Source organism: Dendrobates tinctorius, unplaced genomic scaffold (assembly GCF_039654945.1).
Source record: "Dendrobates tinctorius isolate UK_male_01 unplaced genomic scaffold, ASM3965494v1 ptg000172l, whole genome shotgun sequence".
In the NCBI taxonomy this organism is placed as follows: Eukaryota; Metazoa; Chordata; class Amphibia; order Anura; family Dendrobatidae; genus Dendrobates; species Dendrobates tinctorius.
In genome coordinates this window covers 4,936,923-4,956,778 of record NW_027361839.1, presented here as the reverse complement: position 1 = coordinate 4,956,778, position 19,856 = coordinate 4,936,923, and the positions used below count along the sequence as shown (strand labels likewise).

Genomic DNA, 19,856 nt, shown 5'->3' with positions numbered 1-19,856 from the left:
GAGATCTCCACACAACACCATGAAGACCAAGGAGATCTCCACACAGCACCATGAAGACCAAGGAGATCTCCACACAGCACCATGAAGACCAAGGAGATCTCCACACAACACCATGAAGACCAAGGAGATCTCCACACAGCACCATGAAGACCAAGGAGATCTCCACACAGCACCATAAAGACCAAGGAGATCTCCACACAACACCATGAAGACCAAGGAGATCTCTACACAGCACCATGAAGACCAAGGAGATCTCCACACAACACCATGAAGACCAAGATCTCTACACAACACCATGAAGACCAAGATCTCTACACAACACCATGAAGACCAAGGAGATCTCTACACAACACCATGAAGACCAAGGTGATTTCCAAACACCATGAATGCATTAATCAGATAAGCAGCACAGACACCAAATGTAACCCTGAAGGAGCGAGACGTTCCCAAGCAGAGACTGGAGTATCTGTCCATAAGATCACAATAAGCCGTACACTCCATAGAGGTGGCCTTTACGTAAGAGTGGGTAGAAAAAATCCTTTACTTACAAAAATTGTAAGGCTCGTTCTGAGTTTGCCAAAAGACGTGGAGAATTTCCAAAATGTATGGAGGAAAGTGCTGTGGTCAGATAAGACGATTGAACTTTTTGGCCACCAAGGTAAATACCATGTCTGGCGCCAAACCAACATAGCTCATCACCCCAAAAATACTATCCTCACAATGAAATATGGTGGTGGCAGCATGCTGTGGGATTTTTTTCGACAGCAGGGACAGGGAAAATGGTCAGTGCGAAATAAAGGGATATTCTTAAACAAAGTCTAATTCAATCTGTCAGCGATTTGAGACTGGGACGAAGGTTCACCTACTAGCAGGATCATGACCCAAAGCATACTGCTAAAGCAACACTCAAGTGGTTTAAGGGGAAATGTGGAAATGTTTTAGAGTGGCTTAATCACAGCTCAGACCTTAATCCAATGGAGAATTTGTGGTCAGACTTGAAGATCGCTGTTCACACAAGGAAACATCTACCATGAAGGAGCTGGAGCAGTTCTACCTTGAGGAATGTGAAAAAAATCCCAGTGGCCAGATGTGGAAAACTCAGAGGTTTATCCAAAGCGACTGCAGCTGTAATTGCCACAAAAGGAGGCTCTACAAATTACTGACTTTAGGGGCGTGAATAGTTACACACAATGAAGTTTTCAAATATTTGACCTATTTGTTGTTTATGTCACAATGAAAGGAAAAACAAAATATTGAGTTGTCGGCATGTTCGCTACATGAACTGATGCAAATCCTCAATAAAAACAGTGACATTCCACGCTGCGAGGGAGCAAAATACGAAAAATGTCAAGGAGGGTAAATACTTTCACAAGCCACTGTAAGAGCAGACATTAGGAGGCTTCTTGCACCCATGCCTACCATGTCACCCATTGGGGGTTAAAGCAGCCCTCAGGGATCAGTCCATGTGTAGCCTTCAGAAATATTAAAACCTGGTGGCAAGCTGACTGAAGACATCAGTATTACTACAAGAAGGCGCTCAAGGACATTCTCATATTTATTGTCCTCCTCGGATACAGGTGGTGAGCAGAACCGCGGCCAGATCCTACTGCCTTCTCTAGGATCCATACGGCACAGCGAGTATGACATCCATCTTCCTGCACTGTAGCTTGTGTATAACCCCCATCCTCCTCCTCATTGCTCTGGAGCAGTAGTTCTGGATATCTGTAGTAACTGGTTAATCTTTTCCACCTCTCTCTCGGTGGGCTCCTCTCCAGCTTCTTGAATCTCCTGCACAACAACGTCCGTGAATGCCACCCGATCGGCCCTAGGAGACAGAGACCAGATGGACATGTGACCGCCACCTTCAGCACCATGCACTGTGTGTACAGGTATGTAACATACGCACCATTCCTGAAGCTGGAGGTCAAGCAACCGCTGACATTCCTGCCGCTTCAGCTCACCCAAATCCTCTCCAATGAGAGTCTGTAATCCAGAGATCAAAGCTCCAGCAGGAATCCTGAGGAGAGATAGATGGACATGAGAGATCAAGCAATGTACAGGCTGACACAGAAATGCTACCCATCACAGAAAGTCCCAATAACCGAGCCCCAATCTAATGTGGAGAGCTGCCACAGACACAGAAGTGCCACCCACCATAGAAATTCCCAACAACCAAGCCCCAATCTAATGTAGAGAGCTGCCAGAGACAGAAATGCCACCCACCATAGAAAGTCTCAATAACCGAGCTCCGAACTAATGTGGAGAGCAGCCAGACATAGAAATGTCACCCAACATAGAAAGTCCCAATAATCGAACTCCAAACTAATGTGAAGAGCTGCCAGACTCAAATGCCACCCACCATAGAAAGTCCCAATAACCGAGCTCTGAACTAATGTGGATGAAAGCCACAGACAAAGAAATGCCAGCCACCATAGAAAGTCCCAATAACTGAGCCCCGAAATAATGTGGAGAGCTGCTATAGATACTGACTTGCCAACCACCATAGAAAGTTCCATTGATCAAGCGCCAAACTAATGCGGAAAGCAGCCACAGACAGAAATGCCAGCCACCATAGAAAGTCCCAATAACCGAGCTCTGAACTAATATGGAGAGCAGTCAGACACAGAAATGCCACACACCATAGAAAATCCCAATATAATGTGGAGAGCTGCCACAGACACATAAGTGCCACCCACCATAGGAAGTCCCACTGACCAAGCCCCAAACTAACGTGGAGAGCTGCCACAAAAGTGTCACCCAGTATAGAAAGTCCCACTGATCAAGCTCTGAATTAATGTGGAGAGCTGACACAGAAGTTCCACCTACCACAGAAAGTCCCAATGACCAAACCCCGAATTAATGTGGAGAGCTGCCACAGAAGTGCCAATCACCACAGAAAGTGCAACTGATCAAGCCCCAAATAAATGTGGAAACCTGCCAAAGAAGTGCCCCGAATTAATGTGGAGAGCTGCAACAGAAGGGTCTCCCACCATAGAAAGTCCCACTCACCAAGCCCCAAACTAATGTGGAGGAGCTGCCACAGAAGTGTCACTCACCCAAGTAAGGTCCCAATGACTGAGCCTGCAACCAGACCCCGAAGGCCCAGGCTCAGCCTGAATATTCCACCAGTGACAGCTGTGAATAGGACAGAAAAAGTCACTCTATGTGCAGCCACCGCTGATACTGGTGCCACACAACTTAAAAGTACAGCATGTCTCCACTCGCACATACAGCCAAACATGCAGACCATCCTCGACTGGCATGTAGACAAAGCCACACAAACCTCCCTCTCTCACGTATTGTGGGGCACACAGACCAGAGTTTCTCTCATATGTCTCATCCTTGCAGACCACCCTCTACTCACATGTATCAGGAGCACACTGACCAGGTGTGGAGACACGAGGGTCAGTGGGGGCTCTCATTGCTGGCCTGGCTGTCTTTAAAAAGACTGAATGGACCAGAGCTCAAACCACTGAACTCTCTCTCTCTCCCGGTGGGCAGAACACTACTCAGACAACATAGGGTGAGGGTAACACAGTGAGACAATGATTTATTGAACCACAAACCGTTATCAGCATATAGTACAGTCCCAGCAAGTACACAAGATGGGGCAAATTACAGAGTCTCACCTTTCCGCTGACTTGCCGGGATTAGAAGCTATGCGACTTCAGGGCATCTAAGATTAAGTACCCCAACTAGTACCACTCTGCGTTTGGCGAGCACCCACAGAGAGGAGGTAGCAGCAGCAAGTTTAGGACGCTGACAGAGCACAGCGAGGTATGTGGCCAGGTGACCTAATGGGATAACTCAGGTTGAGACGAACGACTTTGTGGGCAGTTCGGCAGTGGAGCAGATCTGTATTCCACCAGCTCGAACCGTGGTTCCTGGGCAGATGTCCTGCAGAATCACGGCGGTGACAGGAAAAGGCTTTTTTTTTTTTTTTTTTTATATACCCCTCAGCTCCCATTTCAGGCTATTGTGTCACACCGGATTGGGGGGGGGGGAGATACTTATGGCTGTTCCCTCATTGTTTGATTGTTCAATTAGACTTCATATTTGTCCTCCAAGTCATGAGTACACACGAGGTGGCAGATGCAATAAGTAATCAACAGGCATTCCACAAATTAACCCTAGACACCTTGGTCTCTGTGACCCAATACGTGTGAGGAGAGAGGGTGGTCTTCGAGGATACACTGGTCTGTGTGCCTTCGATACGTGTGAGGAGAGGGTAGTCTGTGAAAATGAGACATAGGAGAGAGACCCTGGGGTGACGACTCTGCATCAATCTGGCCACTTGCCACATTGCTGGGGTGAACTTTTACTAATTGTGCCAGATATACTATTCCCTTGTTCAGTTGGTAAAGTGACATTGTTTCATGTGAGACTGTTCGTTGACTCTTGATGTATGTCAACGGACATTCTCTCACTTTACCTACATATCTCATCCTCACAGACTACCCTCTCCTCACACGTATCAAGGGCACATAGACCAGTGTCTCCTCATATGTCTCATCCTCAAAGACCATCCTCTCCTCACACATATTGGGAGGGGTACACACAGACCAGAGTCTTGCCTCATCCTTGAAGATTACCATCTCCTCACAAGTATCGGGGGAAAAGAGACCAGGGTGTCTAGGTTTACCGCGACAGAGAGGAGCCAGAAGACTGCAGCGTCTGATTTCTCCTACTCCTACACCTATTAGAAGCACTTCACCTTCATATTAAACGGTGCAGATTTCTTTTAGCAGTGCAGGGGTTATTCTGCTCAGTTGAGAGCTCCTGGAAGCTTTCCTGCATTAGGCTCTCAGCTGTACACTGTTAGCCACTCCCATCTCCTATATAATCTGGGCCTGGCTACCACTCATTGTCAGAACTAGCTTATGCTGCATGGCTGGAGGTTGTTGTTGGTGGTTATTATTAGAGAAGGCGTTTGGTGGATTTATCTGAGACTGTTGCTAGGTTTTGAATATGTGATAATTCCCTTTCTCCTACTATGGTTTAACCCCATCTTCCACTCCTCGATGCATTCCTCTGCTGTATGTGTGAGTATATTTGTATGTTTGGTATTTTTAATTATCCCTGTTCGTATTACCATGTTAGTCCGGTTGGTGTGTTACGGTACACTACTACTCCGCTCTTCCCTGTGTGGGGGAAGGGTACAGACTGATTGAGGATGCAAGAGCTAAAGCCAGGTACGTGGCCCTGGCATCTTCAGTAATTCGGGAAGCAGGGCGAGCTAGGGCACCCCCTAGCGTTAGTGACAGGGAAGGACCCCCTAGAGACGTGACATTAGCTCTGACTGAATCCGTTCTTTGGTCCATTATGAATGTTATTATTGCTCTGACAGGGCAACTGCAATAGTGCAGTCTGGAGGTGCCAGATCTCCACACTGTTGTTTTACAGCACCCTAACACATCAGGTTTGGGGATCATGACTTTCAGTCAACTCTTAGTGGAGCCCAAGATGGCTTTGCCTGACAGGTTCTCTGGGGGGCGTGACAAGTTTGTTGTTTTCAGGGAGGCCTGTAAACTGTACTTCAGGTTACATCCTAGTTTCTCAGGTACAGAGGAGCAACGTGTGGGATAGTAATCTCGCTCCTACAAAGGGACCCACAAGCATGAGCATTCTCTCTCCTGACCGATTCCCAGTCGCTGCAGATGGTGGAGCAATTTTTAATAGCACTGGGTAATATATGCAATGACCCTGACCACGTCTCCTTGGCTGAGTCCACTCTACATCTGCTTCAGCATGGAGACCGGCCGGCGGAGGAGTATTGCTCAGAGTTTTGGAGGTGGTCCACGGACCCTAAGTGGAATGAACCCATGCTCCGTAGCCAGTTGAGTAAGGGTGAAGGATGCCTTAGCCCTATATGAGACTCCAGTTTCCCTTGAGGCGGCCATGTTTCTGGCTATCTGGGTGGATTGCCGTTTTCGACAGATATAAAGAAACACCCAAATGTGCAGAGCAGGGGGGGCCAAGAACCCCCTCCCCATCGTCCTTATGGCTGCGCCATTAATCTGCTCCCTGGGGCCAAGCTGACAAAGAGCAGACTATATAATATATCTGGTCCAGAGAGACAGGCCATGAAGGACTATATCACGATGAACATGGCAATGGGTCATATCAGACCAGCCTCCTCCACCATTGTTGCAGGGTTTTTCTTTGTAAAAAAAATAAAGATGGGGGTTACGAGTCTGCTATATTTCCATTAACGCAATCAGATCACGGTCCGGGATCCGTATCCGCTCCCTCTCATCCCGGACATCTTTAATCAGATTGTAGGAGCAAAATGGTTTCCTAAACTGGACCTCAGGGGGCATATAATCTCATTTGTAGGAACCCGTTCGTGGCCTTCGCCGGACTAGTACCGCTCTGCAGGAGGCGCATTTGTGACCAGAGTGCTAGTACGGTGCCGCCGTCTTCCGGTCAACGCGCGGTGATCGGGGTACAATGGCTGCTGTCCCTCAGAGCAGGTGATCGCTGCACTGCAAAACCCCCCCGCAATCGCTGATTGGCTGGTCAATTCTGACCAATGTGACAATAAAGTTAATAAGGAAAAAAAGTGGCATGCTGTGATCTGTGCTGTGTGACACGGCACCAGTCACTGCTGTCACAATGGGTGGGGTGTGATCGTGGCGTCACCTCACGTGATTAACCCCTATGGCGCCGACTGGCTGAACAATAGTTTCTGGCCAATCAGCGCCAAAGAGGTTAGTTTAAAATAGCGATCACTGCCCTGCACGCCATCTTTGTCTCAGATTTGGTGTGCAGAGCGGTTCTCTAGCCCCTCTGTGTCACCTGAGAAAGAATCCATTGGTGGCCAGTGGTATGCCCTGCGATCTCCTGCGATCTGTGCTCTGCTGTGTGAGTCATCAGTGATCACAGCAGCCCCTCCCCATCCGTCTCCCCACCCTCCTCTCCCCATTGAGTTTTAGTGCACTTTTTTCGCATGCGTGGCATCCTGCGCAGAGCATTCGTGCTCTTCCTATGTCCGCAGCGCTCTGATCAGTATTGCTGTTGATCAAAGACTGCGCCACAGGACTTTTTCTTTTTTTAGCTAGTTAGTGTAGCGGATGTCGCAGTCTAAGCAACGTCCGGTTTGTATTGTAGGAAAAAAAATAATAGTTAGTACAGCGTAGTTATAGAGGTAACGCAGCCATAGTCACAGTGCAGGATTCAATAAATCATCCCAGACAGATGTCTGTCCAGCCTCTGTGTGAAGACTTCTATTGAAGGAGAACTCACCACTTCTCGTGGCAGCCTGTTCCACTCATTGATCACTCTGTCAAAAAGTTTTTTCTAATATCTAATCTGTGTCTCCTCCCATTCAGTTTCCTCCCATTGCTTCTAGTCTTTCCTTGTGCAAATGAGAATAAAGTTGATCCTTCTACAATGTGACAGCCCTTTAGATATTTGTAGACCGCTATTAAGTCTCCTCTCAGTCTTCTCTTCTGCAAACTCAACAATCCCAAATCCTGAAACCTTTCCTCATAAGACAGGGTTTGCAGACCGGTCACCATTCTGGTCGCTCTTTTCTGAACTTGCTCCAGTTTGTTGATGTCTTTTTTAAAATGTGGTGCCCAAAACTGGACAATATTCCAGATGAGGTCTGACCAAAGAGGAGTAGAGGGAAATAATGACTTCACGTGATCTAGACTGTATGCTTCTGTTAATACATCCTAGAATTGCATTTGCCTTTTTTGCTGCTGCATCACACTGTTGACTCATATTCAGTCTGTGATCTATTAGTATACCCAAGTCTTTTTCACATGTGCTGTTGCTTAGTCCTATTCCTCCCATTCTGTATATGCTTTTTTCATTTTTATTGCCCAGATGTAGTACTTTTCATTTCTCCCTGTTAAAAACCATTCTGTTAGTTGCTGCCCACTTCTCCAGTTTATTTATATCTGTTTGAATCCTCTCTCTCTCTTCTCTAGTATTAGCTATCCCTCCTAGCTTTGTGTCATCAGCAAATGTAATCAGTTTACCCTCAATTCCTTCATCTAAATCATTGCAAAAAAAACCCGTTTTGGAGAGAACAGGCAAATCGCAGCGCCCTAAGTGCGTAGACACAAGATTGTAGTCTTTAAAGGGTGTACAATTTTATGCACTCACCTGATAGAAGACTAATATGGCTTTAGATTGTGTATCCTCAAAAATCCTTCCTTCTGGGATACTTCTCAGAAAAAAAAAAAAAAAAAAAAGGCAACGTTCAAACTCACTCTATGATAGAGAGAGAGTTTGAATGTTGCCTTTTTTTTCCTCTCTGGGTTTTTTTTCCTTTTGGGGTTTTTATTTTTTCTTTCCTTCTTGCATCTATGTTGTCAAGGCTGAATCAATCAATGGGTGTGTTCCTGAATTTGGTCCACACCCTAAATCAAGTTTCTGAGACTGGGATAAAAGGTTGCTACTATAAGTGTAACTGAATTTTATACTATTAGGATTTGTACTGTGTTTTTATGATACCTGATCAAGGATATGCACTGTATCCGAAACGCATTGTATCTCTTCTTTTTTAACCTATGAAATTAAAAAATATGAAATATCATCTTTGGATGTGAGTCCTGGGAAGCGCTGCCGTTCATGGGCTGGATGCGCCTTTCTTGATTTTTTTCATCTAAATCGTTGATAAAGATGTTGAGCAATACAGGGCCCAGGACAGAGCCCTGTGGTACCCCACTTGAGACATTCTTCCAACTGGATGTGCAGCCATTTACGACCACTCTTTGGGTCCGATCACTAAGCCAGTTATGAATCCACCTAACAGTTGCCTTGTCCATTCCATACTTAGTCATTTTTTTTAATAAGGATCATATGAGATACTTTGTCAAATGCTTTGCTGAAGTCAAGATATACTATATCTACAGCATTTCCCTGATCTACACAATCAGTGATTCCGTCATAGAAGGGAATTAAGTTAGTCTGACATGACTTATTAGTTAGAAACCCATGCTGACTCTGTTTAATCACTTCATTCTTATCCAGGTACTGACATACATGTTGTTTAATAATTTGTTCAAAGATCTTTCCAGGTATAGAAGTCAGACTCACCGGCCTATATATTTTGCAATGCCATACCCAGTGGACAGCGCTTGGTTGGAGCCAATTTCATCCTACAACGGGACAACGACCCAAAGTACACCTCCAAATTATGCAAGAACTATTTAGGGAAGCAACAGGCAGCTTGTATTCTGTCTGTAATGGAGTGGCCAGCGCCATCACCAGATCTCAACCCTATTGAGCTGTTGTGGGAGCAGCTTGACCGTATGGTACGCAAAACGTGACCATCAAGCCAAACCAACTTGTGGGAGGGGCTTCTGGAAGCATGGAGTGAAATTTCTCCAGATTACCGCAGCAAATTACCTGCTAGAATGCCAAAGGTCTGCAATGCTGGAACTGCTGCAAAGGAGCATTATGTGCCGAAAGAAAAGTCTGAAGGAGAAAATTATTATTTCATATAAAAATCTTTTTTTCGAACCTTGTCAATGTCTGGACGAGATTTTACATTCATTTGGCAACTCATCTGATTAATAAAAGTATGAGTTTTCATGCAAAACACAATTGTCGGGGTGAGCCCAAACTTTTGAACCGTAGTGTATATCTAGAGAAAACCAGGCACCTGCCCATTACAATCCCATCAGTGAAACATGGTGGTGGCCGCATCATGCTATGGGGCTGTTTCAGCTGCAGGGACAGGATGACTTGGCCGAAGGTTCACCTTCCAACAAGACATTGACCCTAAGCACGCAGCTAAAATAACAAAGGAGTGGCTTCAGAACAACTCTGTGACCATTCCTGACTGGCCCAGCCAGAGCCCTGACCTAAACCCAATGGAGCATCTCTGGAGAGACCTGAAAATGGCTGTCCACCAACGCTCACCATCCAACCTGACGGGACTGGAGAGGATCTGCAAGGAAGAATGGCCGAGGATCCCCAAATCCAGGGGTGAAAAACTTGTGGCATCATTCCCAAGAAGATTCATGGCTGTACTAGCTCAAAAGGTGCTTCTACTCAATACTGAGCAAAGGGGCTGAAGACTTATGACCATGTGAGATTTCAGGTTTTTTGTTTTTAATAAATTTGCAAAACTTTCTACATTTCTGTATTTTTTTTCAGTCAAGATGGGGTGCAGAGTGCACATTAATGAGGAAAAAAAGAAATTATTTGAATTTACCAAATGGCAAATTGCATACTGCCCCTATTGGTCAAGTAATCAGAAGATTTGGTTTCCAGTACCATCTCTATGCTGATGACACCCAATTATACGCTTCTTCTCCTGACATCACGCCAGCCTTTCTAGAAAACACCGGCGATTGTCTAAACGCTGCGTCTAATATCATGTCCTCACTATATCTGAAACTGAACCTGTCAAAGACGGAACTCCTTGTGTTTCCTCCCTCTACTAATGTACCTATACCCGACATTGCCATTTCTGTGTGTGGTTCCACTATTACTCCCCAGCAACAGGCCCGCTGTCTTGGGGTCATACTTGATTCCGAGCTTTCCTTTGCCCCCCACATTCGATCACTGGCTCGCTCTTGTTATCTGCACCTCAAAAACATTTCTAGAATTCGACCTTTTCTTACTTTTGACTCTGCAAAAACTCTTACTGTTTCTCTTATTCATTCTCGTCTCGACTATTGTAACTCTCTTCTAATCGGTCTCCCTCTTACCAAACTCTCCCCCCTCCAATCCGTCCTGAATGCTGCAGCCAGGATCATATTCCTCACCAATCGTTACATCGATCCCCCTACCTTGTGCCAGTCATTGCACTGGCTACCCATCCACTCCAGATTTCAGTATAAACTTATTACCCTTACCCACAAAGCCCTCCATGGCTCAGCACCACCCTACATCTTCTCCCTTGTTTCAGTATACCACCCTACCCGCGCCCTCCGTTCTGCTGATGACCTGAGGTTAGCATCCTCAATAATCAGAACCTCTCACTCCCATCTCCAAAGACTTTACACGTGCTGCGCCAATTCTTTGGAATGCAATACCCAGGTTAATTTGATGAATCCCCAATACCCACAGTTTTAAGCGTGCCCTGAAAACTCATTTATTCAGACTGGCCTATCGCCTCAACACATTGACCTAAATATCCCTGTGTGGCTCATTCAAAATTTTTTACCTACAGACAGATTTGAGTAAATTGGAGAATTGGGCTGAAAAATGGCAAATGAGGGTTAACACAGATAAGTGTAAGGTTATGCACATGGGAAGGAGAAACAGAGGCTACAATTACTTACTAAATGGGAAACTGCTGGGGAAATCAGACATGGAAAAAGACTTAGGCATCTTAGTCAATAAGAAGCTAAATTGGAGTGCCCAGTGTCAGGCAGCTGCCACCAAAGCAAATAGGGTCATGGGATGCATTAGAAGAGGTCTGGGGACACGAGATGAAAACATAGTTCTTCCTCTGTACAAATCACTTGTCAGACCACACTTGAAGGATTGTGTGCAATTTTGGACGCCGGTGCTCAAGAAAGACATTACTGAACTTGAAAGGGTTCAAAGGCGGCTACTAAAATGATAAATGGAGTTGGTTCACTACAATACCCAGAAAGGTTATCAAAATTAGGTCTATTTACTCTAGAAAAGAGAAGACTTAGGGGAGACTTAATATATATGTACAAGTATAGTGGGGCAAAAAAGTATTTAGTCAGTCAGCAATAGTGCAAGTTCCACCACTTAAAAAGATGAGAGGCGTCTGTAATTTACATCATAGGTAGACCTCAACTATGGGAGACAAACTGAGAAAAAAAAATCCAGAAAATCACATTGTCTGTTTTTTTTTCCATTTTATTTGCATATTATGGTGGAAAATAAGTATTTGGTCAGAAACAAGCAATCAAGATTTCTGGCTCTCACAGACCTGTAACTTCTTCTTTAAGAGTCCCCTCTTTCCTCCACTCATTACCTGTAGTAATGGCACCTGTTTAAACTTGTTATCAGTATAAAAAGACACCTGTGCACACCCTCAAACAGTCTGACTCCAAACTCCACTATGGTGAAGACCAAAGAGCTGTCAAAGGACACCAGAAACAAAATTGTAGCCCTGCACCAGGCTGGGAAGACTGAATCTGCAATAGCCAACCAGCTTGGAGTGAAGAAATCAACTGTGGGAGCAATAATTAGAAAATGGAAGACATACAAGACCACTGATAATCTCCCTCGATCTGGTGCTCCACGCAAAATCCCACCCCGTGGGGTCAGAATGATCACAAGAACGGTGAGCAAAAATCCCAGAACCACGCGAGGGGACCTAGTGAATGAACTGCAGAGAGCTGGGACCAATGTAACAAGGCCTACCATAAGTAACACACTACGCCACCATGGACTCAGATCCTGCAGTGCCAGACGTGTCCCACTGCTTAAGCCTGTACATGTCCGGGCCCGTCTGAAGTTTGCTAGAGAGCATTTGGATGATCCAGAGGAGTTTTGGGAGAATGTCCTATGGTCTGATGAAACCAAACTGGAACTGTTTGGTAGAAACACAACTTGTCGTGTTTGGAGGAAAAAGAATACTGAGTTGCATCCATCAAACACCATACCTACTGTAAAGCATGGTGGTGGAAACATCATGCTTTGGGGCTGTTTCTCTGCAAAGGGGCCAGGACGACTGATCCGGGTACATGAAAGAATGAATGCGGCCATGTATCGTGAGATTTTGAGTGCAAACCTCCTTCCATCAGCAAGGGCATTGATGATGAAACGTGGCTGGGTCTTTCAACATGACAATGATCCAAAGCACACCGCCAGGGCAACGAAGGAGTGGCTTCGTAAGAAGCATTTCAAGGTCCTGGAGTGGCCTAGCCAGTCTCCAGATCTCAACCCTATAGAAAACCTTTGGAGGGAGTTGAAAGTCCGTGTTGCCAAGCGAAAAGCCAAAAACATCACTGCTCTAGAGGAGATCTGCATGGAGGAATGGGCCAACATACCAACAACAGTGTGTGGCAACCTTGTGAAGACTTACAGAAAACGTTTGACCTCTGTCATTGCCAACAAAGGATATATCACAAAGTATTGAGATGAAATTTTGTTTCTGACCAAATACTTATTTTCCACCATAATATGCAAATAAAAGGAAAAAAAAAACACAGACAATGTGATTTTCTTTTTTTTTCTCAGTTTGTCTCCCATAGTTGAGGTCTACCTATGATGTAAATTACAGACGCCTCTCAACTTTTTAAGTGGTGGAACTTGCACTATTACTGACTGACTAAATACTTTTTTGCCCCACTGTATATCAGAGGGCAACACAGAGATCTCTCCAATGAACTGTTTGTACCAAGGACTATGACAAGAACAAGGGGGCATTCTCTTCGTTTGGAGGAAAGACAATTTCTGCACCAGCATAGAAGAGGGTTCTTCACGGTAAGAGCAGTGAGGCTCTGGAATTCTCTTCCTGAGGAAGTGGTGATGGCCAACTCACTGAATGAATGTAAGAAAGGAATGGATGCTTTTCTTGTGAGTAACAGTATAGAAGGTTACGAATAACAGAATATTATAGGTAGATGGTTGACCCAGCTTAGGGGAAGGAATTTTTTTTCCCTATGGAGAAAATTGGCTTCTACTCTGAGTTTTTTTGCCTTCCCCAGGATCAACAATGCAGAACAGCTGCACTAAAAATAGGCTGAACTAGATGGACATAAGGTCTTCCTTCAGCCTTCAAAACTATGTTACCATAACCAGGTTCCTCACATCATGTTCTCACATGCTTTTTGCATTTAATAGCCCTCTGTGTCTGTACTGTTACATATTTAGACTGTTAACTGGTTCATGCAGCAACAGGAACACCTGATTCTTACACTAGGGCTGGTCCAAACCATAAAAACAATAAAAGCAACTGTTACCACCCACCTTTCGTGTCTCCCTCTTTCCTCATAGACTGTAAGCTTGCGAGCAGGGCCCTCACTCCTCTTGGTATCTGTTATGATCTATGTGATTATTGTTATGCTGTAATGTCTATTGTCTGTGCAAGTCCCCTCCGAAATGTAAAGTGCTGCGGAATATGTCGGCGCTATAGAAATAAAGTTATTATTATTGTTAATATTATTAAGTGGCTGCAATGAAACAAAGAGTGAAAAATTTAAAGGGCTCTGAATTCTTTGCGTACACCAACTATATGGGGTATCGGTATACTCGGGAGAAATTACACAACTTTTTCAGTCTATTTTCTCCTATTACTCTTGGAAAAATAAAAAATAAAACTAAATTAAAAAAAAAAAATTGAGGCTAAAAGATCATTTTGGATGAAAAAATAGTTTTTTTCACAACTCAACGTTATAATTTTTTGTGAGGCACTTGGAGGTTCACTGTGCTCACCACATATTTAAATAAATTCCTTGTGGGGTCTAGTTTCCAAAATGGGGTCACTTATGGGGGGTTTCTACTGTTTAGGTACATCAGGGGCTCTGCAAGCGCAACATGACGCCCGCAGACCATTCCATTAGTCTGCATTCCAGAACGTCACTACTTCCCTTCTGAGCTCTGCCGTGCGCCCAAACAGTGGTTTTCCCCCACATATAGGGTATCAGCGTACTCAGGAGAAATTGCTTAACAACTTTAGCAGACCATTTTCTCCTTTTACACTTATGAAAATAAAAAAAAATTGTTGCTAAAAGTTCATTTTTGGGGAAAAAATTTGATTTTTTATTTTCACAGCTCTAAACTTCTGTGAAGCCCTTGGGGGTTCAAAATGATCACTACACAGCTAGATAAGTTCCTTGCAGGGTCTAGTTTCCAAAATGGGGTCACTTGTGGGGGTTTCCACTGTTTAGGCACATCAGGGCTCTCCAAACGTGACATGGCGCCCGATCTCAATTCCAGACAATTTTGTGTTCAAAAAGTCAAACGGTGCTCCTTCCCTTCCGAGCCCTACCGTGTACCCAGTGGGTTTCCCCCACAAATGGGGTACCAGTGAAACTTTATCTGTCCTTTTTCTCCTTTTACAGTTGTGAAAATAAAAAATTGTTGTTAAAAGATCATTTTTGTGACTAAAGGTATTTTTCCCTTCCACGTTGCTTCTGCCCTGTGAAACACCTGAAGGGTTAATAATCTTCTTGAATGTGGGTTTGAGCACCTTGAGGGCTGCAGTTTTTAGAATGGTGTCACTTTTGGGTATTTTCTGCCATATAGACCCCTCAAAGTCACTTCAAATGTTTGGTGGTCCCTAAAAAAAATGGTTTTGTAAAATTTGTTGAAAAAAATTAGAAATCGCTGGTCAACTTTTTCCCTTATAACTTCCTAACAAAAAAAATTTGCTTCCAAAATTGTGCTGATGTAAAGTAGACATATGGGAAATGTTACTTATTAAGTTTTTTTGTGTGCCGTATCTCTGTGATTTAAGAGCTTAAAAACTCAAAGTTTGAAAATTGCAAAATTTTAAAAATTTGCCAAATTTCGTTTTTTTTCACAAATAAACGCAAGTTATATGAATGAAATTTTACCACTAACATGAAGTACAATATGTCACGAGAAAACAATGTCAGAATCACCGGGATCCATGGAAGTTCCAGAGTTATTACCTCATAAAGGGACAGTGGTCAGAATTGTAAAAATTGGCCCGGTCATGAAGGTGAAAAGAGGCTTCGTCTCAAAGGGAGAGGGGGATGAGTGGAAAACAGCGTTCAGTACACCTGAGGGGCACTATGAGAACCTGGTGATGCCATTTGGGTTAACAAATGCTGCCACCGTCTTCCAACACTTTATTACGGACAGCTTTAGTCACCTGGTAGGCAGATTCGTGGTTATCTATCTTGATGACATATTAATTCACCTGACCTTGAGTCACATCAGGTACATGTCAGGCAGATACTCAGAGACAATAAGTTATATGTCAGACCCGAAAAGTTTATGTTCTGTGTAGAGGAGATCCCTTTCCTATGATATGTTTTATCGTCCACTGGTTTTTGCATGGATCCGGGAAAAGTTCAGGCGGTATTGGATTGGGATCGTCCTGGAGATCTGATGGCGTTACACAGGTCTACGCCCGAATATGACTAGGAAAGGGACAGACTTCTCCAAGTGGTCCAGTCCGGCCAGGGAGGCATTTGATACGTTGAAGGTGTTTTTCTTCTGCGCCGATCCTCATACAGCCTGACGTCTCTCAGCCTCTCATCGCTGCGGTCGATGCGTCTGAGGTGGGGGTTGTATTGTCGCAGGGTGTATCTTCTGGTAAATGGCAACCTTGTGCATACTTTTCTAAAAAACTCATCTGCTGAGAAAAATGACATTGGTAACCGGGAACTCTTGGCAATGAAGTGGGCTTCTGAAGAGTGGCGTCATTGGTTTAGGGGGCAGATCATTTGGTTATGATCACGGATCATAAGAATCTCGTATCTGTAGAGTCAGTTTAACGTCTAACGACTCGACAGGCAAGATGGGCATTGTTGTACATCAGGTTTAGCTTTTTTGCTACATATAGGTCGGGAAACAGAAACATTAAGGCGGATGCCTCATCTCATTGTTTTCTTGGGTGAGGAAATAAGGGCGAATCGGTTCCCATACTACAAAAACTGGTGGTTATGGCATCTATAGGCTCTGACCTGGAAAGAGGCTGTTGACGCTCAGGTGGACGCCCCTGCTGCCTGTTAGGTGAACTATTTGCTCCTGTGAATCTTTGTCTGACAGTCCTTAACGAACAGCATGATTTGTAATTTCAAATAGCCAATGTCGTCAATTCTCGCTTAGTTGGTCGCTTCCGTAACTAGTACTCTGGAAGATATACGGTCCTGAAGAGAGGATGTGGGTACCAACATCTGACATCCATGCGGCCAGGCTGATCCGGTCTTTTAACATATGCCATATGTGTGCCACCCTGATAAACCTGGTTCTGAGGTTTAGGAAGTCCCTCGTAGAACGGTGGGGTACTGTCACGGGACAGAGAAGCTGGAAGACCACATCGTCTGATTTCTCCAAGTCCTGAACTGATTAGAAGCACTTCACCTTCATATTAAATGGTGCAGGTTTTCTTTTTTTTTTTTTTTTTAGCAGTGCAGGGGTTAATCTCAGTTGAGAGCTCCTGGAAGCTTTCCTGCATTAAGGCTCTCAGCTGTTCACTGTTAACCACTCCCATCTCCTATATTACCTGGGTCCTAGCTAGCACTCATTGCCAGAGATAACTTATGATGTATGGCTGGGACGGTTGGGAGAAGTTGCTCTTGGAGGACATTCTGGTACCATTCTTTATTCATGGCTGTGTTTTTAGGCAAGACTGAGAGAGAGCCCATTCCCTTGACTGAGAAGCAACCCCACACATGAATGGTTTCAGGATGCTTGACAGTTGGCATGAGACAAGACTGGTGGTAGCGCTCACCTGGTCTTCTCCGAATAAGCCATTTTCCAGATGTCCCAAACAATCGAAAAGGGGATTCATCAGAGAAAATGACTTTACCCTAGTCCTCAGCAGTCCACTCCCTGTACCTCTTGCAGAATATCAGTCTGTCCAAGATGTTTTTTCTGGAGAGAAGTGGCTTCTTTGCTGCCCTCGTTGAGACCAGGCCTTGCTCCAAGAGTCTCCGCCTCACAGTGCGTGCAGATGCACTCACACCTGCCTGCTGCCATTCCTGAGCAAGCTCTGCACTTCTGGTAGCCCGATCCCACAGCTGAAACACTTTTGAGAGACGGTCCTGGCGCTTGCTGGTCTTTCTTGGGCGCCCTGGAGCCTTTTTGGCAACAAGGGAACCTCTCTCCTTGAAGTTCTTGATGATGCGATAGATTGTTGACTGAGGTGCAATCTTTCTAGCTGCTAACATGCACAGAATTTGACACAAATGGGGTTGAATGGCTACTAACGGTAACATCCTCACTTGTGACCTGTTTGCTTGTCATCAGTGTGTGGGAATAAAAGCTGAGTGAGTTTCTGGGATCCAGACAGACTCTTGCATCTTTCATCCAGCCACTGACACTTCAGGATTGTGAGTCATGGGGAAAGAAAACGAATTGTCAAAGGATCTACTGGAAAAAGGTAGTTGAACAATATAAAACAGGAAAGTGTAATGCAGTGACCCCTGTGACAGCTAGGGGGCGCTATGTGGGCTCCCCAGGTCATGTATACAGGCGTTCCCTCTGTGGTGATGCAGAAACAGTGACTGGCAGGGTTGTGAATGGCTGATATACTGTATGTCACAGGGATGGATGCCCCCTGAGATGCCACCCGGAGTGTTTTATTATTAGGCTGTGTGCACACGATGCAGATTTGCAGCGGATCCGCAGCGGATTTTACCGCGCAGAAACGTTGCATATCTGCATTGTGATGTACAGTAGCCTTAAAATCAATGTAAAAAAAAAACGCTGTGCAGACGCTGCGGATTTTTCTGCGGTACAAAATCCGCACCATGTTACTTCTTTTGTGCGGTTTTCCATCTCCCCTGTCACCAAATCCGCAGGGGGAAAACCACAGTGGAAAACCGCACAAAAACCGCATGAAAAATGGAAGAAATCCGCAGGAAAAATGCAGGTCATTTGACCTGCGGATTTCTTCCATTCTGCGCGGAAAAATCCGCAGGGCCAAAAAGTCCGTCTACACTCAGCCTTAGTGCACGTGAGCACAAATATAACGGTTAATGCATCTGGGCCCGGGTTGCAGGTAGCTATGAGATATGGGAGGGTCAGGCTACCCATATGACCTCACATTTGGGTGAGGGTGCTGGCTGTACCCATTTTCCTTAAGAAGCTGCAGGTATATTCGGGACCTGCCGTGAGGTCATGACCAAGTGACCAGCCATGTGATCCATACCTCACCTGGGGGTGGGGTTACAGCCTACATAATGAAGGTGTGTTTAGCACATGAGAGAGTGCTGGGAGTCTGGATTGTGCATAGACTTCCATGTGTCCAGGTGGGACACTACAGAGTTGTCTGTGACCAGGGAGGTAGAAGGTCTCGTGTGTGTGTGGCTCCAGGCCAACCCTGCTGGCTTTCCTGAACCAGAGGAACGAGGTCTGTGAGATACCTCCAGAGTGGACGGTCGGACAACCGTGAGTGGCACTGACCCCAGTCAGTAAGAGACTGTACTGTCCGATGGAACTGAGTGTTTAACGGACATTGCCCTGGCCTGTGTGTGAACAGGGTCTGAGGGAGCAAAGCCCTGTTTATGGGCATTATTATTTTATGTTGCCGGACCTAAAGGCTGACTACTCGGTGTTTGTGCTGCTGGGGATATGGAGCAATAAACCCAGCAGAACTTTTAAGGAAATTGAGTCTTACTGTATGTTATAGCGCTGCCAAGCGGGCGCTCCCCAATGCACTCAGTGAGCGCTGCCTTACAAAAGTAATACAAAAACCTATCCGAGGAACTGATAACACCAGTCAGCAGCGTTCACACTGTGATTAACAAATGGAAAATCAGGGGCTCTGTAAAAACAAAACCACGGTCAGGTAGACCAACAAATAATTTGTCCACCACAACTGCCAGGAAAATTGTTCGGGATGCAAAGAAAACCCACAAATAACATCAGCTGGAATACAGGACTCTCTGAGAACTAGCGGTGTGGCTGTTTCAAGATGCACAAGAAGGAGGAAAAATGGCTGCATGGTCGAGTCGCCAGAAGAAAGCCATTACTGCGCAAATGCCACAAAGTATCTCGCCTACAATACGCAAAACAGCACAAAGCCTCAAACCTTCTGGAACAAGGTAGTTTAGAGTGATGACACCAAAACTGAACTTTTTGGCCACAACCATAAACGTTACTGTAACGGGGTCTTCCAAGCTGGAGTACCTCTTTCAGTACCACCCCGTGTTTTCGGAGGTCCGCTCTGCGTTGGCTGGAGTCTGAATGAATGACGCTGGCTGGAATTCCTCTGAGTGCATGGGTGCATATAAAAGATCACTGCTTCTCCATGTATTTCCTGT

General features: G+C 45.1%; 1 protein-coding gene across 1 annotated transcript in view; it reads right to left on the bottom strand.

The window, feature by feature from the left end:
- Positions 1-1,206: 1,206 nt before the first annotated feature.
- TIMMDC1 (translocase of inner mitochondrial membrane domain containing 1) overlaps positions 1,207-19,856 on the bottom strand; it is a 33,853-nt gene continuing 15,203 nt past the window's right edge. The window contains exons 6-8 of the mRNA XM_073551074.1: positions 3,057-3,135; positions 1,907-2,017; positions 1,207-1,825 (exon numbers count right to left, since the gene is read on the bottom strand). Coding sequence (XP_073407175.1) covers positions 1,693-1,825; positions 1,907-2,017; positions 3,057-3,135 — 323 coding nt within the window. The 3' untranslated portion in view covers positions 1,207-1,692. The remainder of the gene's footprint in view (positions 1,826-1,906; positions 2,018-3,056; positions 3,136-19,856) is intronic.